Here is a 26,533-nt window from a genome sequence, read left to right as displayed (position 1 = left end):
CTTTGCACAGTACTCTAAATCTTCCTTTCTTTCCTCTATCCTACCAACTATTCCTCTTCTGTTCTTTCTTCATCCTTTCACAGTATTCTAATTCACTCTGTCTTCCCTCAATCCTTCCAACTTATCCTTTTCTATCCATTTACACGCTTCCACATACTCTAAATCTCTCTATCATCCTTCCATCCGTTTGCAGCATTATGATCAAATACTCCAATCAGTCACTAAATCCTTCCATCCTTCCGCAGGGCTCACACTGGAAGGAGGCGCTGAGGATCCTGAAGATGGCTGTGACGCGTTCCTCTGCCCTGGTGGTGCCTCCCGTCTCCTCCCACACACACTACTGGGACCATCACATCTTCACTGACATAGAGACGCACTTCAAGAAGGAGCTGCCAGGTCGAAAACATTAATATTTTTTCTCCTGTTTCGAAGTTAATGTGATTTCAGGATTTATTTCATTCCTGTTGTTGTGTGTGTGATGGGACTCTTGACTTGAAGGATGAGGTAGTGAGGGAGGGAGGAAGGGATGGGGAATGAGGAAGGAAGAAAGAACATGAAAGGAGGAAGGGTAAGGGGTAATAATTAAAGGTTCAGAGGTGATTGAACTCAGATAAGTGTTGAGAAAGAGGTGGAGAGGATGGTGGGAGAGAAATGGAAAGTGGCGTGGCAAATTGGAGGAATGAAAAATAAGAAAAAGTAAAAAGTGGAAGGGCTTTTGTTTCTTCTACAGGCTCGGATACATATTTTTTTCTATTCCTATATGAACTATTTTTTAAGCTCTACACCCTTATCTTCTTTCCTATCCCACCCCTTCTTATTCATTCCTCTTCCCCTCACACTGCCCTCCCTCCCTCCTCCAACACCCTTCACACCCCTACAAGCATATCCCACACCCCTGCACCCCATTAACACATCCCCTCTTTCAGGTCGCACGATGGAGTTCACCTTTGACGTGACGCAGACCCCCGTCATCGGTAGGAGGTTCCTGCGGGGCGGGGCGGGACCGTCAATCGGGCAGGTCAGCGCCGGCTCCTCTACCGTCAGCTCTGCCACAAGTGACAGTCTGAGGGAGCGTGAGCAGGTGAGAATTTTACATAGATTTACATAGATACATGGGTTAGATTTACATAGATACATATATTAGATTTACATAGTTAGATTAGATGTACAGATACATAGATTTACATAGATTTACATTGATAGGCAGGTTAGAGATTTTGAGCACAGATTTAGAGCAGTGTTTAGTGGACTTTTTATGTTCACCCCTTTGTTTTTGCCCTTGAGTTGTTTCCTTTACTTTAAAAAGAGAAGTTCAAACCACTATAAAGGTGACTAATGCTTGTGATTGAATGGAAGTAAAGAAAAAAGAAAGAAAAGATCAAGTGACATTTCCTTACCACCTCAGAATGCAGCCAACAGTACGTAGTTTCCAGTACATAGATATATATAGACATTCAGACCTCTACAAGGGTAACTAAGGGTTGTAGCTGAACTAAGGGAAGAAAAGGTAAATAAAACAACCTCTAAGTGACATTTCCTTCATCTTACTCCCTCAGGATGCAGCAAGCAGTGAGGGGGCTTCCAGTGCAGGCGTGGAGGGGGCTGGGGGGCCAGGCACAGCCTCCCCCCGCCGCTCCCTCTCCCTCTCCGCTGCAGACACGTCACACCTCGCTGGCTGGAAGACACCCTGGCTCTCACAGGTCTGGAGGAGGAGGAATGGGTAGAGGAGAGTTGATGGGTAGAAAATTGAGAGTTGGAGAGAAGAGGATGGATAGGGACATGGAGGAAAGGGTAGAGGTGGGTTGATGTGGAGAAAGATGAGGGTTAACCCGCAAACTGCTGTACGCCTTCTGGGCGGCTGAGCGGTAAGCTGCTGTAAGCCTTCTGGAAGCGGGCTTTTCAAACAGGCGCCAAAAAGTTTCCGCCGCGGCTTCAGATACTGCCAGAAAAACATTTTTGTGATAGAAAAATCTAAGAAATATGCAGGATACAACACATTTCGAGCTACAGATATGTGTATTGTAATATTTATGACACGTTTATATAACTTAGATATCATTTATTGAAGGTCAATCTCTCGCTGATATAGCCGCACTAGGCGACGCACTCAGAATCTCAATCCCGCAGCTTACGGGTTAAAAGAGGAGAGGATGGATGAGGGCATGGATAATGGGGATGAAGAAAGGACAAGAGATGGTTGAGTGGGAGAAATTGGAGGGTAAAAGAGAAGAGAGTAGATGGATGAATGCAAAACCTTTTATGAGTAATGATAAATAACCAGAAATAAGAGAAAAGATGAGAATATCATTAAAAAGTAACCAGAAATTGCCGGGAAATCTAAGACCTTTTAAACCTTTTGCCTTTCACATCTTAAACTTTTAATAAAACCTTGATTTCTGCAGAGATTAAAAAGTCGGGAACATTTTTGGTGGACTATTTTTTTTCCCCTTCAGCTGCTTCTGTTACTATATAAAGAAAATCATGGTGTAAGGACGTAACCTAACATTTTTCCTTCCTTCCCTCACCTCTCCCACAGGCCAGGGTGAGGGAGGGTCTCGTGAACCTCCTGAACACCTGTGGGCAGCGCGTTGGTCTGCCCAAGTCTCCCTCGGTAAGTACGGCGGAGAGCGGCGGTTTGTTGACACTCACGCGCTGTAGGCTTGTTCCACTGATTCATGTGTTTATTAATTCACACACCTTGCCATTACATTTATATTCCTCATTTATTTATTTATTTTTTCCAGTATTCAGTTTTATATTATGATTTTTTACACACCAGTTCCTTATTTTTTTTTTTATGTAATTGGATGAGTTTTTTGTGCGGTTTTGATCTCACGACACAAAAGTTTTATCCACCAAGCCATTTTTTCACTTGTGGTTCCCTCACTTGTGTCATCAGCAGGAGTTTGAAGCGGTAGATATTTTCCTTTTTAACTTTTTTGGCGCAGGAAGGTAACTCTTGCTTTTTTCAATTGTGCATAAATGGCTTATGTTAACGACCACTACCTTCTTTGTTTTGGATGGTTGGCGCTGACTAAAATGTGGCCAGTGTGTAGTTAGTGTCACTGTTGTTTGTTGACTGTTACGGAGTCGGGTGCTTGTGGAGAGATGAGTCAGTTGTGGAGTCATCTAGAGTTGATTGCTTCAGTATGAGTTGGTCAGTGTTGCTGCGAGTCAGTGATTTTAGGATTACCAACCTTGCGAGTAGTGAGTCGCTAAAAAAAATATCAAGAGTCTGGCGTTTTCAATAAGAGATCAGAGTTCAGATTGGTCAAAAGTAGGCTCCAGAAAGTTAGGAGTGACCAAATTAAAGAGTCGGATAGTTTGAAGATAAGTTTAAAGGTCGAAATGCAAAAAAGTATGTCCCAGAGAGTTAGAAGTAACCAAATTAAAAGTCCTACAATTTTAAGACAAGTTCAAAGCTCGTAATATTAAAAAGTATGTTCTAGAGAGTGACCAAATAAAAAATGAGGGAGTTTTAAGACCAGCTCAGTGCTCAAATCAGCAAAAAGTATGTTCCAGGAAGGAGTCACTAAATCAAGAGTCAGGGAGTTAGACAAGTTCAAAGGTCAAATCGCAAAAAGTGTGTTGCAGAGAGTTATTAGCTACCAAATTATGACAGTTTTAAGGCAGGTTCAAAGTTTGTATTATTAAAAAGCATGTACTAGAGAGTGACCAAATCAAGAGTCAGACAGTTATAAGACAAGTTCAAAGTTCAAATCAGTAAAAAGTATGTTCCAGAAAATTATGAGTCACCAAATCAGTCACTAAATCAAGAATCAGGGCGTTTTAAGACAGGTTCATAGTTCCAATTAATAAAAAGTATGTCCCCAAGAGTTAGACATGACCAAATTAAAAGAGTCACAGTTTTAAGACAGGTTCATAGTTCCAATTAATAAAACGTATGCCCCCAAAAGTTAGGAGTGACCAAATTAAAAGAGTCACAGTTTTAAGACGAGTTCATAGGTCATCAAATGGGAGTCTCACGTAAGCCACAAACCCAAGGACAGCCGAACACACACACACGTCTCCATGTGGGCACACTGGCTCGTCTGTCTGTGTGCGTGTACGTGTGTGCATGAACTGAATTCTGGTCTAACAATGACTCTTTGGCTAACCGTGTTTTTGTACATTTCATAACCGTTGACCTCAATAATAATCATGATACTATAACAATAATACTAAGAAAGAATAATTACATTTACGACAATAATAATATGTAACCAATAATAATGATGATAATAATAATGAATGATGAAAATAACACAGCCTCATAACAATAGACACATAATATAACAATAGCAGAGAGAGAGAACCAAATCCAATCTGTCCACTTCACTGTAGTCGTAAGTGTGAGTGACATAGCAAAAGGGAGTAATAATTTTTAAAGCATCTATTTTTTAAAACTTACCATCTCTTCCTGTGTGTGTGTGTAGTCTGTGGTCTGTAAAAGTGTATTAAAACTCCACCTTTACTTGCCCCTCACCTCCCTTCCATGATTAACCAGCTGTGTATATCTTAACTACTAGGATTATCCGTAGAATGGTTAGATGTACATGTGTAACCTTCTGTAATCTGTGTACATACATACGTGTAGCTACTAATCTCTGGGTGCTGAGCTTGGCCTGCCACCGCCCTCTCCCCGCCCAGGGCATCTCAGCGGGTCATGTCAGCAGGAGTCATGGGCAGAGCTATAGAGTGCAGAAGTAGAGTTGTCTGGTGGTGGCAATACTTGGCACTTTCCTTTATTATTTGCCTAGGTCTGCCTTCATTGGGGAAAAATTAAAATGACATGTGGCTTCAAAATTTATGAGTTGATGGAAATGTGTGTGATGGAGTGATGGGGTTGCTGAAGATGGCTGTTGACTGCCTTTACATGCCTCAAAAGAGTTGATATTAGTGTGTGTGGGTGTTGTGGTGGTTCCTGTCTACCTCATCCTGTGTAGATTTTAACCTGGCAAAAAAAATATGGAGCAAAAGAACACTAACACAACAGCTGGTGCCCAAAGAATAGGACGGGAAGCTTAAATCAAAGAAGGTTGAAGCTAGAAAAAAAAAAAAAAAAATGAGAAGCAAGTGAAAAAATAAGAAGTCAAAGGAAAGTAATCACTGTAGCAATCCCGCACCCAAAATATTAAAGGCTTCAGTATGATTTTGGGGTATGATTTGGTATTGCTGTGTGAGGCATCATTCTGTACCCTGCTGAGGCGCCCTGGACAGCTGAGAGAGGGAGAGTGGTCAGCGCTGGAAGGGAGCCAGAGTCTGCATGCCCCTCCCCTCCCACCTCCCTCCTCCTTGACCTCCCCTCGGTAAATCAAACTAACAATGCATGACCTCCCTTCCCTGAACCCCCAAGCAGCTCCCTTCCCTGGCGTCCAAGCATGTGGGGGCCTGTGTGTGTGTAAAGTGCTGGGTGCACATGTGTGCGTGTCCGGGGGTCCCATGAAAAGTGTACATATAGGGGAGGAGGTGGAGGAGAGGTAGGAGTAGTAGTAGTAGGAGGAGAAGGAGGAGGAGGAGGAGGTAGAGGAGGAGGTGGCTATGCTGACCAATGTTAAGTTTTCAGTCCTCAGAAAGTTTCAATTCTTTACCTAATAGTCGCCGGAGTGGGAAAAACATTCGGTAACAGTAAATCTTTTAATGTTCTCTATCTTCAGTTTCTGGCTCGTAGTAGGGGTCCACTCTGCATCATGTTTCGATTACGGGAACTGCCTCTTTAGTCTCCTGTCTCGTGTTCTTAAACTTATCGTCGCCTCCGTTTGCCTATTTGAAAAGCCTCTCGTAGCAGAAGTTCCTGGGGTTTTCATTTATGTTTTGTGATTCCAGTGATAGTTTTAGCTGTCATCTGTACCCTGAACTTGAAAACCACCCATAAAAACCCTGAAAAAGCCTCTCATAGAAGTTCTTGGGTTTTTCATGGATGTTTTGTGATTCCAGTGATAGTTTTACCCGCCATCTGCACCCTGGACTGGAAATCTCCCACTCATGAAAACCCTGAAAAATCCCCTCGTCGTAGAAGTTCCTTGGGTTTTCATGGCCTGTTTTATGATTCCAGTGATAGTTTTACCTGCCATCCACACCCTGAATTTGAAAACCACACATGAAAACCCTGAAAAAGACTCGTAGAAGTTTCTGGGGTTTTCATGGCCTGTTTTATGATCCCAATGATAGTTTTACCTGCCATCTGCACCCTGGACTAGAAAACCACTTATGAAAGCCCTGAAAAAGCCTCTCGTAGTAGAAGTTCCTTGGGTTTTCATGGCCTGTTTTGTGATTCCAGTGATAGTTTTCCCCGCCATCTGCACCCTGGACTGGAAATCACCCACTCATGAAAACCCGGTAAATCTTCTCCGTGGCCAAAATAGTCGTAACGGGAGGCCGATACGTTTAAGAATAAGGGCGTTAGTGTACCTAGTCTTGTTGCATTTCCTTGGATCCATGTTCCCCTAAGACACCACATAGGCCCTTTCCTTTAGCTTTAGGTGCTTCTGGGGGCTAAGAACACACCTCTGCATCCCAAGGTGTGATAGAATAATGCAGCTAATCCCAAATTTTCAGCCTCGGACCCAAATTCCCCAGAGGCAGAATGATTTGTATGCATAAAGTGAGGGAAAAGGAGGTGACATGGGCAACAGAGGAGAGATATAGATAGATAGGGTGATTTGAGTGAGGAGAAGATAGGGTAAGGCAGGTTCAAAGATGGGGCAAGACGAGTTGATGAAGAGATTGGGTGTAGGGATGGAGATGATAAACTAATTCTTGTGGGAAATGTAGGAAAGTAAATAGTTGTTAGCCGTTTACTGTAGATATAAAACTATGTGGGTGAGATTATAAAATGTTCTAGGGGAAAGTCATTAGCAGTGATGAGAACAAAGTCTTAGTTGCAAGGGACTGATGTAACGTAAGTGTGACGGTCAAAGAAGCAGTAAAGATTTAGGAATGAAGGTGTGGAAGGAGGGAATGGGAGCTTGGAGAGAGAAGTAAACTGACAACCATGAGATGCAGAAGAGCTGAGGTGAAGTAAGAGGGTCTGAGGGTAGAATCATGTTTTGAGTGAAAATATAAATGATTGAATGACGTTGAATTGATTAACTGTAGTAGAAGGGAATATAAGTGGGAATGAAAAGGATGGAGAAGCAGTAGGAAGAGTTAAGAGGGAACAGAAATTATCGAAACAGTAGCAAGAAAGAAAATGTGAATAGAAAAGATTGAAGAGCAGTAATAGATTGTAAGTGAGAATACAGAGGATCAAAGGGGAATAGCAGCGGATAAGTGGAAATAAAAAGAATCAAGGGACAGCAGCAATAGAATAAATGGGAATAGAAAGAATTAAAGGGCAATAGCAAGGGATCAGTTGGAATATAAAGGAGTAGAGGGAATAGTAGAAAGGGTTAAGTGATGGTAGTAGAAGTTGAGTGAGAGTTGCAGGAGGTGGGAGGACCCGAGTGACCCCTTACCTCCAACACCCCCGGGGGCCATCCCAGGGGAGGGGTGGGGGGGCATGGCTTGCTACATTAACCTGTGGTCTTTGGTGTCTCTCTGTTCCATGGTCTTGGGGTGGGTAGCAGCAGGAGCCGCCCGCCAGCAAGGTAACTCTCTCTCTCTCTCTCTCTCTCTCTCTGTCTCTGTCTCTGTCTCTGTCTGTCTCTGTCTCTCTCTCACACTCTTCCTCCATCATCACTGCCACTCCTCTCTCACACACTCACTCGGCACTTCTGTTACATTTCTATTTTCTTTCCATGTATATTTATGAATATTTACACTGCCTTCACCACCATGACTGCCCCCACTCACCACTGCCAACACCACCACCACTACTGCCACCATCACCACCACCGTCGCCACAATATGCACCGAGGACAATGGGACAAGAATTTATTTATATAATTTACATCTGGCCCAACAATGTGGTGCACTGCTTACTTCTATTTATTTGCAACAAACTGCATGGCAAAAATTCTGAATTGCTTTTGTTATAGGAACCCAAACCATAACGATATATAAAGGAAAGCGGTGTAGGTGTCTTCATTTCATTTCCCTTATTAATGATTGAAAAAAAAGCTGTCCATCACAAGGTGCCTTGGAGATATCAAGAAACACGCCTTTTTCTAACAGATGCATTGACACCTGGGATGATTTCGAAAATTAGATAGTTCAAGCTTGAAATATTCATAAATTTAAAACTATTTTAAATGGATTTAGATTTAGGGATGAGACCCCACAAGTGTAGCTCACATTCTGTATATCACCTAGGTAAATATAACCAGGTAAATATACTCACACTCACCACTGAAATCTTTACATTCTCAGTCTTTCCCTCCATCCTCTCTTCTCTCATGCTTATCTTTTTTCATGATACACCATAACTTGTGTCTCCTGCCGTTTGGCACTCAGGAAGAGGAATGGAAAAGGCTGGCCATTTCTTAGTAACCTCGCCGAAGAAAGAAAAATTAAACAATATGGAACAAACGCCTTGCCAGCATCAAAATGTTCCTGGTGCTCCCTTGAGTTTCTTCTCATCTTTCTTTACCGGTTGCTTTCTTTCACTTTGGTTTATTTACTTTATTTCTTTGAATCCTGAGTTACAGAGGAAGCTCTCTATCTCTCTCTCCGACACAGCCCCAAAATTTCTCCTTTCCCCTTCCCAAAACAACTTTTTGGTTCACTTTTAACTAAAAATTCACCGTACATTTTTTCTGCCTTTACTAACATTTTAGAATATATGCTGACAATTACCAGAAAGAGTTTGTCCAATTGGTGTGGCTGTTCTTAATGTATCTATGTCTCCACCCCGCCCTGCATTATTTTTGAAACATGTTTTGCACTCTACTTCCCCATTTTTCTGCACTCTAGGCAGTGCAAATACATCAGCCTCACAGACACATCCCACAACTGCAAACTCTAGTTGCCAGACCACTGCAATTGTCAGAATAAAGATTCTAAGTTTTTTGCTCTTGGAACCTTACTAACAAGTTGCCTTTGCTATGGAAGGTCGTAGTAGAGTGGCCACTGCATGTCTGCCTCGCCTGACTTAGTGTGCATGGCTTGCTGCTTGCCTGCTTGCTTGGGGGACCCTCCCTTGCCTGCGTGTGTGTGAGGGTGTGGGTGCTTTGGTGCGTGTGTGTGTGTGGGTGCTCTGGTGCATGTGTGTGTGTGTGTGTGTGTGTGTGTGGTTCACCATGGTCTGATCACATGCTTAACTTGTGATCCCAGTTGTGTGGATGGTTACACACATATTTGCATTCTGAGTGTGTGTGTGAATATGAGAGTGAGTCTGTGAGAGTGAGTGAGTGTGTGAGTGTGAGTTTGTGTGTGAGAGAGACAGAGAGAGAGAGAAATTGCTAAACTTCATCATTTTGACCTCCTCAGATCTTGAATCACAGTCCTTCCCATTTCTTTGTTGTGTGTTTGTGTGTGTGAGTGCCTGTGAGTGTGTGTGTATGTCTGTGAGTGTGTGTGTGTGTGTGTGTGTATGTCTGTGAGTGTGTGTGTCTGTGTGTGTGCGCGCATACGTAATCTGCTTTACCTGAATGCACCAAAGAACAGTCTGGCATAGATTAGCCCACAGTGAGACTTGCCAGCAGCTTGGTTTCTAAATTTAATTTTTCAGTGAACATGAGGTGTGTTCACCACTGCTTAGATTCCTTGTCTTGCTCATTACTTTAGTTGTGTTGACGGTGTAATCGTGTGGTGTCATTTTGTTCAGACATAGCTTTGCCTTAGCATTATGTTTTCACTTGCCTCTGGCCTTCATGTCTCATAGCTATGAGTGATGTTTTCAAGTGAGTCAACTCTTACTGTGGGTGGCATTTGTTGTTACAGTGCACAGCTCTATGTAGACTGAATTGTGAGACTTGTGGTGGACAGAGGAAATTCTTTATGCCTGTACTGGGGCAGTCTTGTGAGACAGTGACTCCTGGTGGTGAGTGGCTGGCTGCCCAGTGCCAGGGGTGCACCTTCAAGCCAAGCCAGCACACTGTGCACCTCACTGTGGCCTCACACTCTTCATCACTGGCAGAGCTCCCATGGGGTGCCTGGGAGTGTGTGGAAGCACCAGGGGGTGTGAAGGCAAAGCACAAGGGCTCAACCTCACCAACCAAGTTGTCTTTGAAAATATGAAAATATATCTTTTTTCAATGGCAAGTTTTGGTTACTTAGGAAGACATTCAGATTGTTCCTCCAGTAATTTCCAATAATAAGCATAACAAAACAGTAGTAACTAATAATAACTAACAGTAACGATAATAGTTATAAGCAACCACAGCCAAACAAACTTGCCACCTACAAAATCTGCAAAGAATAGAAAAATCCACACAGAGCAATATAAGGCTCGTTACCTTACCACAACGCCTCCACCACCACCACTACCTGCCTAATGCCTCTGTCTCCCCCCCTCCCCCACCCCCTTCCCCCCCACAGGTCATCTTCAGCCAGAGTTCTGAGCTGGAGCGGCAGTCCTCGATGGCCTCGTCCACAGAGGAGGTCTCGGTGGCCCCGGGCGACAACGACCGCACGGCTGACGACATGACGTCCTCGGAGAAGCAGTTTGCGGTGTTCAAGGACTTCGACTTCCTGGAGTATGAGCTGGAGAGTCAGGGAGTGAGTACTTTTTTTTTCTTTTCCTATTTTTCTGTATGAATTTTACTTTTTTATGAGGTATGACTTTCTGTTTCCCTTCATGATTTTTATTTTTTTCTGGGGTACAACTTTTTTATTTTCCTTCATGAATTTTCCTTTTTTAATGTGGTGTAGCTTTCTTGTTTTCCTTCATTAATTTTTGAGGTACGACTATTTTCCTTCATGATTTTTACTCTTTTTCTGGGGTACAACTTTTTCTATATTCCTTCATGAATTTTCCTTTTTTAATGTGGTGTAGCTTTCTTGTTTTCCTTCATTAATTTTGCTTTTTTTATAAGGTACAACTTTTCTATTTTCCTTCAAAAATTTTACTTTTTTATGGGGGTTGTATTTTCCTGTTTTCCTTCATATTTACTTTTTTTCATGGGTTATAAGTTTTCTGTTTTCCTTTATGAATTTTACTTTTTTAATGAGGTACAACTTTTCTATTTTCTTTCATGAATTTACATTTTTAATGGGATTTAACTTTTTCTTTTCCTTCATGACTTTTGCTTTTATGGGGTACAATATTTTTCCTTTCCCTCGACGCGGCATTTCCTCACACTGCACTTCCTCTGTCTTCTCACAGGAGGAGAGTGTAGACAACTTCAACCTCTGGGGCGTGAGGCGTCGCTCCCCAAGCAACCTTGGGGAGGGAGACTTTTCCAGCCACTTGGAGGACATGCAAGGTGCCGACCTGACCCCATCCCATGCCAAGAAGGTCATTCCGCCAGCCGACAACGAGTGGTGGGAGGAGGAGGGATCAGTCTCCCCTATTGACGACCCAAGTCTCGGTGGGAGTGAGCGTTCGAGTGGATCGCGGCACTCGTCGTCCTCCACTTCCCTTCACCGGCACTCTCACCACCACTCGCTTCATCATCTTCACCACCACCATCACCACCATCAACCCCCAGTGGTGTCTTCGGCCGCCTCCACTTCTGTCTCAGCGCCGACACCCAAGTTGACGCTGGATACAAGTACTCGCCGCCCAGCCTCACCGACCTCAATATCAGAGTACGTCACTGTTGTTATCTCCTTGTTCTCAGTTGTCCACACAGTCACTCTTAACTCTTTCTCTGACTTATCATGAAGGTGCTAACTCTTGACCTTCCTGGAATTTTATGATAGTTATTCTCATGGTCTTTTCCTTTTCAGTGAGAGTAGTGAAGGAGACCTCGGGGACATGACGCCCTGCAACCCCTCCCCAAGCATCACCGCCATGCTTTTCCGCCCCATCCGGCAGCCTAACGACCTAGAAGATACCTGGCGTGCACACCTGCTCTCTCTCATCGCCACAGACGCCCCCATCGCCCACCCCAACCGCACCTGTACTCTCTTCAGCACTGTCTTCTCTGTGAGTGTGGAATGGGGTCATGTAGTTGCTGTGAGCTGGGGAAAATGATGAGAAAATTGCATATGCTGTGACTGCACAAATTATTAACAGATATTGAGAAGGTGGTCTTTTGTTTAAGCTAAGTATACATGGAGCCTGTGAAAACCTGTGGAAGGTAAACTGGTAACTCAGATGTCACACTTGTCACGTCCTGAGGTAGCAGGTTCTTACTCACCACAGAGACAGAGATGAACACAGAGGCCATGCACATCTATAGTGTATGCCCCAACTTTATATTTACCTAACTTTTGACCATCCTAACAATAAAAGTAAAGCATTTCAAGGATTCCAACTTTACTGTATCAAGGGAAGAGTTGGATTAAGAGTACTGTATCAAGGGAAGAGTCAGATTAAGTGTACTGTATCAAGGGAAGAGTTGGATTAAGTGTACTGTATCAAGGGAAGAGTCAGATTAAGTGTACTGTATCAAGGGAAGAGTTGGATTAAGTGTACTGTATCAAGGGAAGAGTTGGATTAAGTGTACTGTATCAAGGGAAGAGTCGGATTAAGTGTTCTCCAATGTTTCTCCTTCAGCCAGACTGACAGAAACCTTTCCCCCATGCAGGAGAGTGTGATGAAGTTCAGTGAGCTGGTCGGGGAGAGCATCCAGTACCTTGGTGAGGGCGGGGAGATGAACCACGCCTATGTGTCCTTTCTCCCGCACATGGAGGTGAGATATTTATACACTATAGTGAGTACATCATGCCGTTTGGGTCTGTCTGTGTACCTTTTCTTAATGCCTTCTGAATATTATAACCCAACCCTATTTTAATGATCTTGTTGAAATTTCTGCTATAATGTCCTTTCCATATTTTTTGACATTCCTACACCATTTGATTTTCCTCTCTTGGTCTCTTTTCTTCAGGCTTTTAACATTTTCTTGAGATTTGTTTATTCTCGGCAGAGCCACCTAATTTTCATTTTTGGGGGGTGGATGATAGCACATTCCTCTACCCGATTATCGTCCCTCAGGCCTTTACTCATCTTCCTCCCCAGTCCCTGCATCACTCTTTTGTTTCTCCGGCAGGGTGTGTCAGGGACGGCTCCTCTCCCTTATGTGTTTGTGGACACCATGCTGCTCACGTCGACGCAGCTCACCCCTCGCTTCCGCTCCACCTTCATCGCCCTCCACGAACACCTTGACACCTACCTTGACAAACGGGACAATGCCAACAGGGTAAGACACACACACACACAATTAAATTTTTAGGGCTTGATTATAACGAGTCTTCTTTTATAATATTGTTTTTAGCTCCTTTAGATAACTTACCACCATGGATTCAGCATATAGTAGTCACCTTGGCCAAAAATATTAATCATTCCTTCCATGTGGTCAGTGTCTAGATGGCATCAAGTCAACAGTGAAGCTTCAGAACCTAGGGGAGAGTCTTCCCGAGCTGTGTCCTGATGAGCAGCACACTGACTTGTGCCGCTGCCTATACAAGCTGCACTTCCAGCTGTCTCTGCTGTACGACACTTATGCCAAGCTGCTGCTGGTGATGCTGCAGGCCGCCCGGGCCACACAGGTTTGTCAAGGGAGGCTGTTTGGCAAACAGCATAGAGGGAGCAGGGGTATATATGACACTATCCCATACTACCAATGGAATAGGGGTCAGCACTGTAGGCTAGCACGAAATAAATGTACTATAAAAAAAAATCCTCCACTAAGCAAATTAATAAGGGAATAAAGTCTTTCTGTATAATTAGTTATATAAAACAAGTACTATCAGTTTGCATAAAAATTTATTAAATAACATTTTTTCTGTTGCTATCCAGTGCTTAAATTAAAACTATTTGGTGGTTTTCAGTCAAGTGATCACAGTGTTGAGCTCAGCACCCTCCAGGGCAAACTTGTGGCAGCTGCAGAAACCCTGGACTCCACCCCACCCACCACCCCCACTCGTAGCTCCCAGTCCCTCCCGCCGGAGAGGGAGTTGCCAGAGGTCAGTTCATTGGAGGCACGTGTATTGTCTGAGCTTCATCACAACTCTGGGCAGGTTTTCTTTAAATCAACTATTTCTGTCCCATGAATTTCAGGGTAGTAGAATGGTAGTGAGGAAATCATTTCAAGAGCTTAGTTTACTCTCATTTTTCCCATTTTTTTCAATAAGGGTGATGAGACTTCAAAGTTTGCCGTCATGCTCAAAATAAACCTTAGACGTATTTTGTTGCAGGGTGAGGAGGGTGAGTGTGAGAGTGTTGGAGGAGAGGAGAGTGAAGTTGGCAGTGCCTGTGAGAGCAGTTTGGGCCGCACCGAAGGAGGTTCACCAGTCAGCTCGTCCTCCTTGGGCTCACAGTCCCTGGAGCTGCCCGTGGTGCCCCCAGCCTCCCAGCCTGAGGCAGAGCTGCAGGTAAGCCCAAGCTAGCAGGAACCTGGAAAGATGTGTCAGCAGGTTACCAGAGCACGAAAATGCACACCTCAGATTTGGGCGCTATGACTGTACCTGTTGAATTAAGATAAAATGTTAAACCTCACTGAACACTGCATATCAACTACTCTCCCCTAACAGCTGCTGCAGCTTGTGGCTGATCAGCGCTGGGTTGGGGCGCTGCAGTTTGTGCGGCAGCACCGATCCCTGTGGCCCAGAGAGGCCTCTTCAGCCCATGATGAAATCACCATCATTCTCAACACGTACTGCACCTACCTAGCAGACAAGAAGCCAGGTGTGTATTAGTCTGCTGACTCTGAACTCTGCCATGACAAGAGAAATTCTTCTGTTTGCTCTATAAACTGCTATCCTGCCTAGACTGTGATAATCTAACATGTATGTCTTGTTTCCAGGAATGATTGCAGTGTGCGGGACAGAGGGGGAGCTGCAGGAAGCCATTTCCAGGCTCATGGACATCAACATGTCTGCACACTCAGCCCTGCGTGCGATTGAACAGACCCCACACCAGGTGCGGGACCCACTAGACTCTGTCATCCGCAAAACGGAGTGTTAGATGTGAGACGGCATTACCAAATCCCCGCCCAGCCAGAGCCAGCCCAGTCTGGTTTGATCCTCTGTGGCTCTCTATGTTGGCAAAGTCCTGTGCTTCTTAAGTCTCTGTGCATAATCCCAGCTTTCTTTGTAATCTGAATGTTGTCCTGCGTGACAGTATTACAAGCGTTGTCGTCAGAAAGCTTTTGTAATGTACTAGGGATGGGGCCATACAGCACCCCAATCCCTGTGTAGTCAGTTCAGAATCTCAGTGTAAGTTACTGCAATACATGGTGCATTAAAGTGTTCCAGGAGTTTAACTTTACCTGAAAGACCACTACACTCAATTTCCCACTACATGCATACCTCTAAAAACAATAAATATCTCTGCACCAAAACATCTACAAAATTTCTGGTTTTGTTCTATATTCCAATCACATTGGTTACAGGAATCTATTACTGCTAAAAAAATGACATAGTAAAGCCACTCATCTACTCTAACATCAAATGGTGTTCTACAGGGAAGAAATCAATATTTGTCTGTAGTTTACCAGTATTAAGTTTCCTCTTCGTCCTCCTCTGGATCGTGCTGAGGGAGAGCCTTGTTGTTCCCTGAGGTGGCCAGGACACCGTTCTTGCCAAACACTGTGGACTCAACACCAGTGCGGCTGATGGCCATGACAGGATGCAGGGCTGAGCGCAGGGACCAGTACAGGCCAGGAAACAGAACCTCCTGCTGGGCCAACACCTGTTTCACCCGCTGCCGTTCCTGTGCAGACATCAAAATAAACCCTCTCATTACATGCTTCATTAAAACTATCACTCTTATCACCGAGCACAGTTTTATGATGTTTAGGGAAGGCATCATGCACACACACTCATTGAACCTCACCTTGGGGGCCTCAAAGCATGCTGGGCAGTTCTCTGGGATGACTGGCAGCTTGCGAGACTCTGCAAAATTCCTCAAGTCCTTCTCTCTGACGTATGCGAATGGTCGGATCACCCTCAGGTCCTCCTCCCTGTTGGTGAAGCCAGAAACAGTCAGCCTCAAGCAACAGGTTCAGAATGTAAAGTTGTAGGGGAAATGGGGAGCATAAAGTAAGGCATGAATCACAATACAATGCAAAATTAACATACTTGACAGTGTAGTGAGCTTTCATGGTGCGCAGTCTACCATTGTGGAACACGGACATCATGAAGCTCTCAGCCAGGTCGTCCAGGTGCTGCCCAAACGCAAGCACATTGCAGTTGTTCCGCCGTGCCGCCGCGTACAGCCGCCCTCGCTTCATGCGGGAACAGAAGCTACAGATGGAGTTCAGGTTTGGTAGTTCTGCCGCCTGACTCAGGATGTCTGGGGAGGTACAAAGGCTCATAAAAAAGGAACTTCCACTTTAACAAAAACACATAAATACTCATAATACATGAAATTACAAATAATACACAGGGTTCAATAGATATGACACATCCTCACCAAGTGACTCCAAGATAATCATTTCAAAGGGGTATGAAGGAGATGAAGAACTTAAACAGGCAAGTACACAGGAAGGCGATGTCTGCCCCACCTTGCTGCTCAAAGAAGTATGGCACACCCAGACTAGCCAGGTAAGGAATGAGTGGCTGGGGGTCATAGGCGGCACTCATGGGGTCGACGGTGGCTGCGGCAAGGGTGAAGGTGATCCCTCGGGCCCGGGCATAGAACTGGTACTGGCGGAGCGTGTGCAGGAGGGAGAGGGAGTCCTTACCCCCCGACAGGCACACCATCACTCGGTCACCATCATGGATCATGTCGAACTCTGTCAGTGCCTGAAGGGGAACACAAGAACTGAAGCTTAAAAGACTGAGGCTTAAATGTGAGAACAGGAATGCAAGAGCTAAGAAGGACCAAGATCAATTATTACTAAGCTTATAAAAAGAAAAGGGCTCTCAGACTAAAATAGAAAGACCAAGATTAACCATTACCATGATTGAAAAGAGGAAAGGGCTCTCGAACTAAAACAGGAGGACCAAGATTAATTATTAAAATGAAAAAAGAGAAGGGCTCAAGAACTTAAATAAAGCCTCATTACCTTACTGTACTATCTGTAGAAATATACAAAGAAATTTTGCCTCTTTTTTTTTACTTACAATCAAGGTTAATATATTAGTTGCAAGCTTATTTATAGTTCACTGTTTATAGAATATTCACATTATTTAACAAAAACAAAACACTACTAACTTACCTTTACATTATTTAACAAAGACAAAACCCAACTAACTCACCTCTATTGTGGGGTTAAAGATGTTTTTTGGGGGTGAGTGCCACTTGGCCACCACTTTGCCAGGCCTCTGTACCGTTTCCTGCCCTGTTCCTTGCCCGCCACCTCTCCTCTTCAGGCACACCAACCCCTCACACATCACCTCTCCTGAGACCTCATCCTGACTACAAGATGACTCCTTTGTTTCATCACATTTCTCCCCACTAGTCACTGAGATAAGGGAGTTAAGGTTAGGTTCTGTGTGGGCCTTTTGTTCCTTTTCCTCACCCTTTGCCTGAGTTTCTATTTGGTTCTCATTCTCTGGTTCGATTTTCTCATTTTTACATTGTTCTGTGTGATGGGCCTTTTCTTCCTGTCCTTCATTCTTTGCCTGAGTTTCCATTTGGTTCTCATTCTCTGGTCGGGTTTCTTCAGCTTTACTTACTATCTCTTTGTTGTCTTTTCTATCATAATGCTCTCCAATTTTAGTTTTCCTGTTAGCCACTGAATGGTTTGTATTTTTTATATTAGTAGTCCTCTGTCCACTTTCGTTCTTTTCATCCTTGCTAGTTGACCCACTCTTCCCTTGCTCTCTTACTCCATTGCCATCCTCTACGTCACACCTCTCTACCTCACCCCACGGCCTCCTCCTCATGACCCAGTTCTCCTCCTTTGCCTCCCACACAAAGTCAGGTCGCTTGTTCAACTCAGACGCAGACAGAGGGTATTGTACTGGGGTGAAGGGTGCCTCAGGGTACTGGCTCAGGGAAGTGTGACTCCCCAACAGAATAGTCTTGGCTTCACTGGGGAGGAGGAACCAGCGTAACTTTTCTGCTTCGCCTTGAAACAGGATGGTGTCGTCTGGAAGCTGGCGCCATGAGGCCTGCAGGAGAAACATGGATATTAGACTACGATCCTATCTCCAAAAAGGTTGAAAATACAAATGAAGGAAGACCCCCTCCCCTTCTCCCTCACTGTCTGTTTGCCTCTATCCCTTGCTGTCTGTCTGTCTGTTTGTCTCCCCTTTCCTCCTCACCTTTGATGCTTGGCTGAACACCTCTCTGGCCTTCTCAAGACACAATGTGTAGTCTGGTGGTGGGTCTTGCTGGCCAGGTGGGAAGGTCCTCTCAGGTCGGGTAAATTTTCCTCCTCGATAGGAGATATCCCCAAGCCACTGTCGGCCCCTGAAGACCAGGTTGGTGTGGTGCTTCCATTCTCCTGTCTCTGGGTTCAGGATATACTGAGGCAAGAGTCGCCACGCATTTTGGCACACCTCTGACACAGCTTTCACCACAAAGTCCACCTGCCAAAGGAAGGGAAAGAGTTTATGCTTCTGTGCAAAAGGTATAGTGTTCATTTTTATTTACTTTATCTATTTTTATGTCCGTTCGAAAAGACATTAACTTAAATTGTTTTGTGGATGAATATTTGAGAAAATTCGAAAACACGCACATGCATACCCACCCACCCACACACACATTCACTCACTCATTCACTCACTCACTCACTCATTCATATAATAAGTGGTGCACAGCAATTAGGCTGAGGGTGGTGCATCAGAGCTATAGATAAATCAAATCCATCTAGGGCCAATAAACAGACTCAGGGAGAAGTAGGCAGCACCACAAACAGTGCATGGAAACACACCTGCTCAGGACTGGCAGCAAAGGACAAGTTAAGGCGCACAAAGCCAGGCCGCAGCATCTCAAGGTCACTGTGTTCCTGTCTGCGGCGAAGGTGAGTCCGGTCGAGACGAGGATCCTCTAGCAGCAGAGACTCATAGCGCTGGGTGAGGGGCTCAGACATGCCAAGCAGGTCCTGAGCGTAGGGCCCGGCGCAGGCACAACCCCCACGGGACTGGATGCCATACAGGTCATTAAGGACGGCACAGACAAAGTTATGATGCAGCAGCAGGCCCGAAGAAGGGTGACGCACCACGAAGGAGAGGATGGGCAGACGGTCAGGGCTGGAGAGGTTGCCCAGTGGCTCTAGCTCCTCCACACTGCCTGCCAGGTTCTCTAACACCCTGCAACACAGTGTCAAGTGTATATGTCTGATATCAGAGAACAATACAACTCATTATAAGTAACTAAAAAGACAGTTCAGGAAATGTTAATAAGAAAAAGATTACACCTTAAGAAAATAAATACTATAAATAAACTCAGATAAAAAAGTTGAGCAATTTCTAATGTACGTAATAATAAGACTTAGATTCACCAAAGTACAGGAAATATGCACCTCTATTAAATCTCCCTAATCAGAAACAGTCTTGGGGCCATCCATATACTCAACAAATAAAAGATTCTACCCATAAATATCGTCAAATTTACAATATACATCTTGTTTCAAATGCTCAAACACACCCACAGCAGCAATATTACCCCCAGCACATCCCTCCCCCCTAACCTACCGTGCCAGGTGAGCATTGCATTCGGTGATGAAGGCCGGGGTGAGGGCGGACTTAAGTTGCATCACCAGGCCGGCCCGCACTGCCTCCACAATGGCTGGTGTTCCTCCCTCCTCCCTCGTCTCTACATCCTGGGTGCAAGTAGGGTTGTAAAATTCCCAGGAACTTAGAGAATTGAGAGAAATTTACAAGGCAGGATTGTTTGAGTGACTCCATTGAGGCACATGCCACCCTCCAATTAACCTAACCTGACCTAACAAAACCCCAAACAGTTACTATAGATCTTGACTCACAAAATTCATATATGCTTCCTTAGTAATGAGACTTTCTATACAACAAGGTGAGGTCATTCTTTGTTGATTTATACCATAAGATGCTGGCTATCATGTGTTTGAAAATACCCTAAACTTAACCTAACCTAACCTAACAAAACCCCAAACAGTTACTATAGGTCTTGACTCAGAAAATTCATATATGCTTCCTTACTAACGAGACTTTCTATACAACAAAGTGAGGTCATTCTTTGTTGATTCATACCAAAAGGTGCTGGCTATCATGTGTTTGAAGATACCCTAAACTTAACCTAACAAAACCCAAAACAGTTAATATAGGTTTTGACTCAGAAAATTCATATATGCTTCCTTGATAATGAGACTTTCTATACAACAAAGTGACGTCATTCTTAGTTGATTTATACCATAAGGTGCTGGCTATCATGTGTCTGTAGATACCCTAAACTTAACCTAACAAAATCCAAAACAGTTAATATAGGTCTTGACTCAGAAAATTCATATATGCTTCCTTACTAATGAGACTTTCTAAACATCAAAGTGAGGTCATTCTCTGTTGATTTATACCATAAGGTGCTGGCTATCCTGTGTTTGAAGATACCCTAAACTTATCCTAACATAACCTACCAAAACCAAAACAAACACCAAAGGTCTTCACTCAGAAAATTCATATATGCTTCCTTACTAATGAGACTTTCTAAACATCAAAGTGAGGTCATTCTTTGTTGATTTATACCATAAGGTGCTGGCTATCATGTGTTTGAAGATACCCTAAACTTAACCTAACATAACCTACCAAAACCAAAAGAAACACCATAGGTCTTCACTCAGAAAATTCATATATGCTTCCTTACTAATGAGACTTTCTAAACATCAAAGTGAGGTCATTCTCTGTTGATTTATACCATAAGGTGCTGGCTATCCTGTGTTTGAAGATACCCTAAACTTAACCTAACCTAATTGTATTTTTCATGTTAATTATTTTTACACTAATGACAACTGTAGTTACCTCCTCCTCCTCCTCCTCCTTCCTTTCCTCCATCATTTTTTCTCCCTAGTCATTTTTTTCCTCCTCCTCCTCCTCCTCCTCTGCCACTCTTTTTCCCTTCCCGCCATCATTTTCTTTTGTTTTTTCACCCCTACTCCTTCTTCTCCTCCTCCTCTGCCACTCTTTTTCCCTCCCCCTCCATCATTTTCTTTTGTTTTTTCACTCCTTCCCTGACCCACCTGGAGGTAGCGGTGGGAGTCTCTGGACACGAAGAAGACCGAGCCGCCGCCACACACCTCCGGGTCGCGTCGCCGGAACAGCCTCTCCTTGGCCACTAGCACACCTAAGGGAGGAGGGAGCAGAGGAGGCATCAGTGCTTGGCCTTACACTAGTTCCTCACTCGAAGCTCCACCAAGGCTAACGTATCATCTCTTATGATTTATTTATAATGGTACAAGAGACAGATCAGGGGTAAAACAGATATAAAAAATGCCCCCAAAACACAGCTCCTGAAAGATAACAGAAGAAAATACAAGAAAAAATAATTATCAAGCTTAATTTTGAAGATGTTGTGATTCTCCCCTTTCAAAAGATTCCTCTGACTCTACAAAGACCCTCCACATTAGTTTCCTCTTCTTTCTGTCCTGAACTTAATGTAGCACAGCCGTTAGTAAGCTTCCTGCAAAATGAATTAATAACCCTCAGCAACTCACCTGGTGTTTGCACTCCCCCCAGGAACTTATGCATGGAGAAGAAAATAGCATCCTTGTGGGCATGACCCTCAGTGTCGCCCGGCACAGTGGGGTTCATCCGCAGGGGGACGTATGGAGCTGGGGAAGAAGTAGGGGGTAAGGGGAAGATATGTGGCTGATAAATGATGAACAGGCTGCCAAACACTCATTCATTTACACAATAATTCTTTAGGGTGTGTTAGTTAATTCATATGCACTAGTCCAATCAGTATTTAATGGGAAAAATGGAAAACTGAGCTGGGGTTGCAAAATAAAAGTGACAAAATGGGGAATCATAAACATCCTTTCCTTTGATTAGGTAGTTCAATGTTACACCTCAGCTCATTACTTCTATTTTTTTCCTTTTCCTTTTATTTTTAAAGGAGAGGAGGCAGCCCACTGACACTGCTCCTGCAAATAGTGTGTAGTGGTGTTAAGTTCCAAAACAGAGAGACCAGAATCATGTGGAGAGGCGTTGTAAAACTCCCCTCTTGAAAATTATACAACTACTATTTGAAACAGCACATATGAAGACACCAACATCCCCAAACAGAGCACATGGCCACCTCACTCACCAGCTGTAGCACAGTCCCAAAACGCCAGCGCACCGTAGCGATGGAGGAGCTGGGTGACCTTAACATCATCCACCACTGTCCCCGTCACATTGCTAGCTGCGGCGAAGCATCCAATCACCTGCCCTCGTCCACCTCGGTGCTGGGCCAGAGCCTCCTCCAAGTGCTGGGTGTCCATGGCTCCGTCAGCCGTCTCTCGGATGCGGATGACCTGCGTGGATGAGGGTGTGAGTCAGGGTTGCAGCTACGATTGAAACCACAAAGGAAACAAAGTTCACACGGGACTGTGAAAGGATTGTAGGAAGCAAAATTGTGAAAACTGTATAACTAAGACACTATGAAAATGGGTAATGTGCAAAGCTGGAAGTTATCGTGATAAGTTATCACGATACTATAACGCTGATAACAAAATCAGGTTATCGGCCATCCGCTACTTATTTAAATATATATCGGTATCTTCGTTACTTTTGTAACCAAACCAGCGATAATCGCTACTTTTTTTCCGCCTCTCAGAAAAAAAACATTGTCTCCTCCCTACTGTGCATGCGTGGTCCGGGCACCCGGTGTTGTATGAAAAAACTTTGAGGTATGAAATATCTTCGATGAAGAAATTTCATACTTAGATCATCAACATTAACACACTAGGTTATTTTTTTATGTTAGACTCAAAAATCAATATGTCAAAGAGAAAAATCATTTAACTTTGCCCAAAAGATGATTATTCACTGCTTCAAATTTGATTTTCCATATTCGTTTGTGAGCATGCAATGGTATTGAAGGCACCCGGTGTTGTGTTATTTGGTGTACCATCGTCAACAGGTGGCGCTTTGGTTTACAAACACTGGTCTTTCGTGAATTGCGCATGCTCAGACCAGCAAGCATAGCACTGTACATACTCACAAGGCTTTTTAACACATTAAGAGTTGCTGGAAGGCTTAATCAGACATACAGCACCACCATCCTCACTGTTTCTAGAACGACACTCTGTACATATAAATACAACTCATACAGTGTCGTTCTAGCAACAGCGGGGATGGTGGTAGTGGTACTGTATGTCTGATTCAGCCTTCCAGCAACTCTTAATTATGGTTAAAAAGCTTTGTGAGACTGTACAGGTCTACGCTTGCTGGTCTGAGCGTGCACAGTTCACGAGAGACCAGTGTTTGTAAACAAAAGCGCCAGCTTTTGACGGTGGGGACGCCAAATAACACAACACTGGTTCAGGTGTTTCTAGTATTACCGTCCATAGGTACGTGTCAAGGTGTGGTTTTCAGGTTTTATAAGTTTTTTTTAAAATAAAGATAATGAAAATTTGAATTCATCTATGTTTTTTATTTGAAATATCAATATAATATCGTTTTCGCCAATCGGACTTATCGCTACCTAGTATCAGAATTGTGGATTTATATCGGTTATTGGTTATCGCCTATATTTGTGTCTCCAGTTAACGAATATCAGTTATCACCGATAAGGTTTACCATTATCAGTTATCGGTTTCGGGAATAAGGTTTTCTGTTATCGTGCCCAGCTATGGTAATGTGGTCTGGGGGGTTTGATGCCAAGCCACTGAGCCATATATAACCTACCTAGCCTACATTACATCAACAAGTCATCCAAGTAAGTAGTCAAGGGCAAACAAAAAATATCGTAATAGGCAATAAAAAGAACACAACACAACACACTGTACATCTTTTGGCATACATTAAATCATGCTACTATTCCTTCCTAAATACCTTGCTTATATTTATCATGACTTTGGCCAAGGAAGGTGAGAAGATAGCACTTTGTGAGTAACCATAACGTTGTAAAATACTCTACACAAATACACACACACACACACACACACACACACACACACACACACACCTTAGCTCCGAGTTCCCGCCACGGCAGGAGGGAGGAGTGGTGGGCGTAGGGTCCCACCATCACAACAGGCGGGCAATCAAGAGCCAGGCCGTGGATCAGCTTGTGCAGCGCCCCCGTCGCACCGCTGCCCACAAACACAACACGGTCATACTCTGAGGCCTGCGTGGCGTTGCGGATGATGTCACGAGCCTCATGTCTGTGTGAGGCAGGAAGTGTAAGACAAAATGAATAAATAAAATAAGGTGTAAAATGAAAAAAAAAATGCACAAATGGGTTTGGAGACACGGCTGTAGTCTATGTTTATAATGCTCCCATACAATGATCAATTTAGACTCTACTACTTTTATTGACACTTGTGTCTAATCACTACTTCATGGAAACTTAGACAACTAAATCTCAATGCATCAGTTGTAAAACCCAAAAAGAAGAAGAAATGTTACTATGCTAATATCCTGCTACATCTTACACATCTGTCCTTACTAATGCATCAGTAGTAAAACCCATGGGAATAAAAAAGAGAGAGAGAGAATCAGATAGGGTACAGAAGCAGACACAATAACGAAGTGACTCCTGCAGCACCTGAAGAGTGTGGTCTGCAGGGCAGTGACGGTGGCCGTGGTGTGTGTGGAGCCGTACTGGGGCAGCACCTCGCTCTGGATGTAGTCCTCGATGAAGGCCAGGGAACGGCCCGAGGCGGTATAGTCACAGTACACCACTGCAGAGAAGGGAGACTGAAACTAAAAGGCTACAAGGGAAGGGAAGGATTACAGTAGGCTTGCCAACTTGTATGCATTTCTTTAATTATATGATTCTGTCAGGAAAAACAGATTAGGATAATTAAGATATGATGAAAGGAACAACTGCCGGATAACATTCACAAAAGTGTAGCCTTCTCTGGCGGCGGTCCAGCCGGTGTTGCGAGAAATACCTCCTTGCAGAAATAAGTCGCATATACATGGGGGGAGGGCCCCCCCTGGTTAGGAGGTTATGTAAAGCTTGGTTGGAGTAGTTTAAATACACTCCCCCACCGAAAACCCTCGATTTCCCACGGGTGTCCAAGTTAAATCTCTCTGCAAGCTATTTTGCAGCTGCGGCAGTGGGTCCACAAAAGGCATTGAAAAGTCAATCATTTAGTAATTTCTGGAGAAAAATACTATCTCCATGATGAACAGCATCGTATTCTGTCCAGAAATAAGCAGTCAGCATCTCGAAATTAGTAGGCTACACTTTCGTTAATATCCCCCCAACTGCCAAAGTAAAGACTGATAAATGTTCATGATTTTGACAAGTTCATTTTCTATCCAAAGTTTAAGTTTCTGCAGTATTTTTTATATATTCTATTTTTTTACCCTCAACTGGTACTTCTACTGTATATATATATATATATATATATATATATATATATATATATATAGATATATATATATATATATATATATATATATATATATATAAATAAGAAATGGGTATATACCAACTGGAAGGGTGTACATTAACTGTCAAAAATACCCTCGGCAAGTGACAGCCAGCAAAAAGAACAAAATAGTGATTATGCACTAGACAGTTTCTTTGGTTCTAAGCTGCTTGACCATAATGACATAGCTAACCTAAACACTGCCGACCTTGCCAAGTTTCCATTACCTTTGCGAGGGCCGAAGGGTGACGAGAAGACAGCCTCAGCACCTATTATGTTCTCGGCCACAAACTTGACCAGCTCCTCGGGCCTGGCGTCCCTCTCGGCCCTGCCCGGCACCTCCTCGCCTCGCCCCGCCTCGCCAGAAAAGTCATAAAACTTGCGGGGGGCGCCGGGCCTTGCCATGGCTGCTGGGCTCCCTGGAAAGCAAGAACAAAGATATTCAATAATACTGTTTGGATTAGAAATGGAAAACTGGTAAACTCTTTATATTTTTCCCACAAGTCTGTAAACGTCACTCACCTGTCAGCGGCTGAACACCTTGTGGGCGGCTCCTTCACTTACTACAGGGCGCTCTACTGATATATGAAGCAGCAGCTACTACTTCCCTCAGCGTCCAGGGCACAGCGTCACCATGAAGGGCCTCCACAAACTACCTCGCCGGCGTCGTGAGCCCCTTCAGGAGGACAGGTCAGGTCAGGAGGAGGAGGAACACGTGTGCCTCGGACCTACAGACGACGGGACTGAGCAGCGTTGCCAATCGGACAAAAAGTAGCGGAAAAAAAGCCGCTAAATGTAACAGAATATTCATGATTTATCTATCTATCTATCTATATATCTAACTAATTAATGGGGAGCATACACGTGGGGACGCTTCGCTTCACTCACTCACCGTCCATACTCCCGGCGGTCCTCCCAAGCAGGATTGGCTGACCTTCCCCAGCCATGAGTTACCTGGGCGTCCCTTTGGTCTCCTCTATATCTACAATGACAGAAAATTGTATAATAAGTAAGGTCATAATAGGCTGAAATAGACATGAATAAACACCTACACACACACACACAAAAAAAAAAACTAGCTACATCTTGGTGGGTGAAAA

At 43.9% G+C, this 26,533-nt stretch overlaps 2 protein-coding genes across 10 annotated transcripts in view; one reads left to right on the top strand and one right to left on the bottom strand.

The window, feature by feature from the left end:
* LOC127004952 (protein furry-like) overlaps positions 1 to 15,238 on the top strand; it is a 160,651-nt gene extending 145,413 nt beyond the window's left edge. For 7 of the 9 annotated variants that reach the window (XM_050873260.1, XM_050873262.1, XM_050873254.1 and 4 more), the window contains 15 exons: positions 246 to 396; positions 927 to 1,081; positions 1,557 to 1,700; positions 2,537 to 2,611; positions 7,566 to 7,589; positions 10,420 to 10,599; positions 11,207 to 11,631; positions 11,773 to 11,971; positions 12,576 to 12,680; positions 13,038 to 13,187; positions 13,348 to 13,536; positions 13,819 to 13,953; positions 14,185 to 14,361; positions 14,521 to 14,674; positions 14,793 to 15,238. In XM_050873260.1, the coding sequence (XP_050729217.1) occupies positions 246 to 396; positions 927 to 1,081; positions 1,557 to 1,700; positions 2,537 to 2,611; positions 7,566 to 7,589; positions 10,420 to 10,599; positions 11,207 to 11,631; positions 11,773 to 11,971; positions 12,576 to 12,680; positions 13,038 to 13,187; positions 13,348 to 13,536; positions 13,819 to 13,953; positions 14,185 to 14,361; positions 14,521 to 14,674; positions 14,793 to 14,953 (2,424 nt within the window). In that variant the 3' untranslated portion in view covers positions 14,954 to 15,238. The remainder of the gene's footprint in view (positions 1 to 245; positions 397 to 926; positions 1,082 to 1,556; positions 1,701 to 2,536; positions 2,612 to 7,565; positions 7,590 to 10,419; positions 10,600 to 11,206; positions 11,632 to 11,772; positions 11,972 to 12,575; positions 12,681 to 13,037; positions 13,188 to 13,347; positions 13,537 to 13,818; positions 13,954 to 14,184; positions 14,362 to 14,520; positions 14,675 to 14,792) is intronic. The other 2 variants (XM_050873256.1, XM_050873258.1) reach the window with 2 other exon arrangements.
* LOC127004957 (uncharacterized) lies at positions 14,235 to 26,190 on the bottom strand. The gene is made up of 16 exons (XM_050873272.1): positions 25,956 to 26,190; positions 25,661 to 25,852; positions 24,599 to 24,734; positions 24,020 to 24,215; positions 22,157 to 22,364; positions 21,564 to 21,680; positions 21,090 to 21,193; positions 19,576 to 19,703; positions 18,813 to 19,191; positions 18,202 to 18,468; positions 17,191 to 18,048; positions 16,494 to 16,734; positions 16,069 to 16,282; positions 15,824 to 15,950; positions 15,483 to 15,700; positions 14,235 to 14,383 (listed from the first exon to the last, which is right to left on the bottom strand). Exons 2-15 carry the CDS (start codon positions 25,836 to 25,838, stop codon positions 15,488 to 15,490), a joined length of 3,366 nt encoding a protein of 1,121 aa, XP_050729229.1. The 5' UTR covers positions 25,839 to 25,852; positions 25,956 to 26,190; the 3' UTR covers positions 14,235 to 14,383; positions 15,483 to 15,487.
* Positions 26,191 to 26,533: the final 343 nt, after the last annotated feature.

The sequence above is a fragment of the Eriocheir sinensis genome, chromosome 29 (assembly GCF_024679095.1).
Source record: "Eriocheir sinensis breed Jianghai 21 chromosome 29, ASM2467909v1, whole genome shotgun sequence".
In the NCBI taxonomy this organism is placed as follows: domain Eukaryota; kingdom Metazoa; phylum Arthropoda; class Malacostraca; order Decapoda; family Varunidae; genus Eriocheir; species Eriocheir sinensis.
This window is presented reverse-complemented; position numbering and strand designations above follow the sequence as displayed.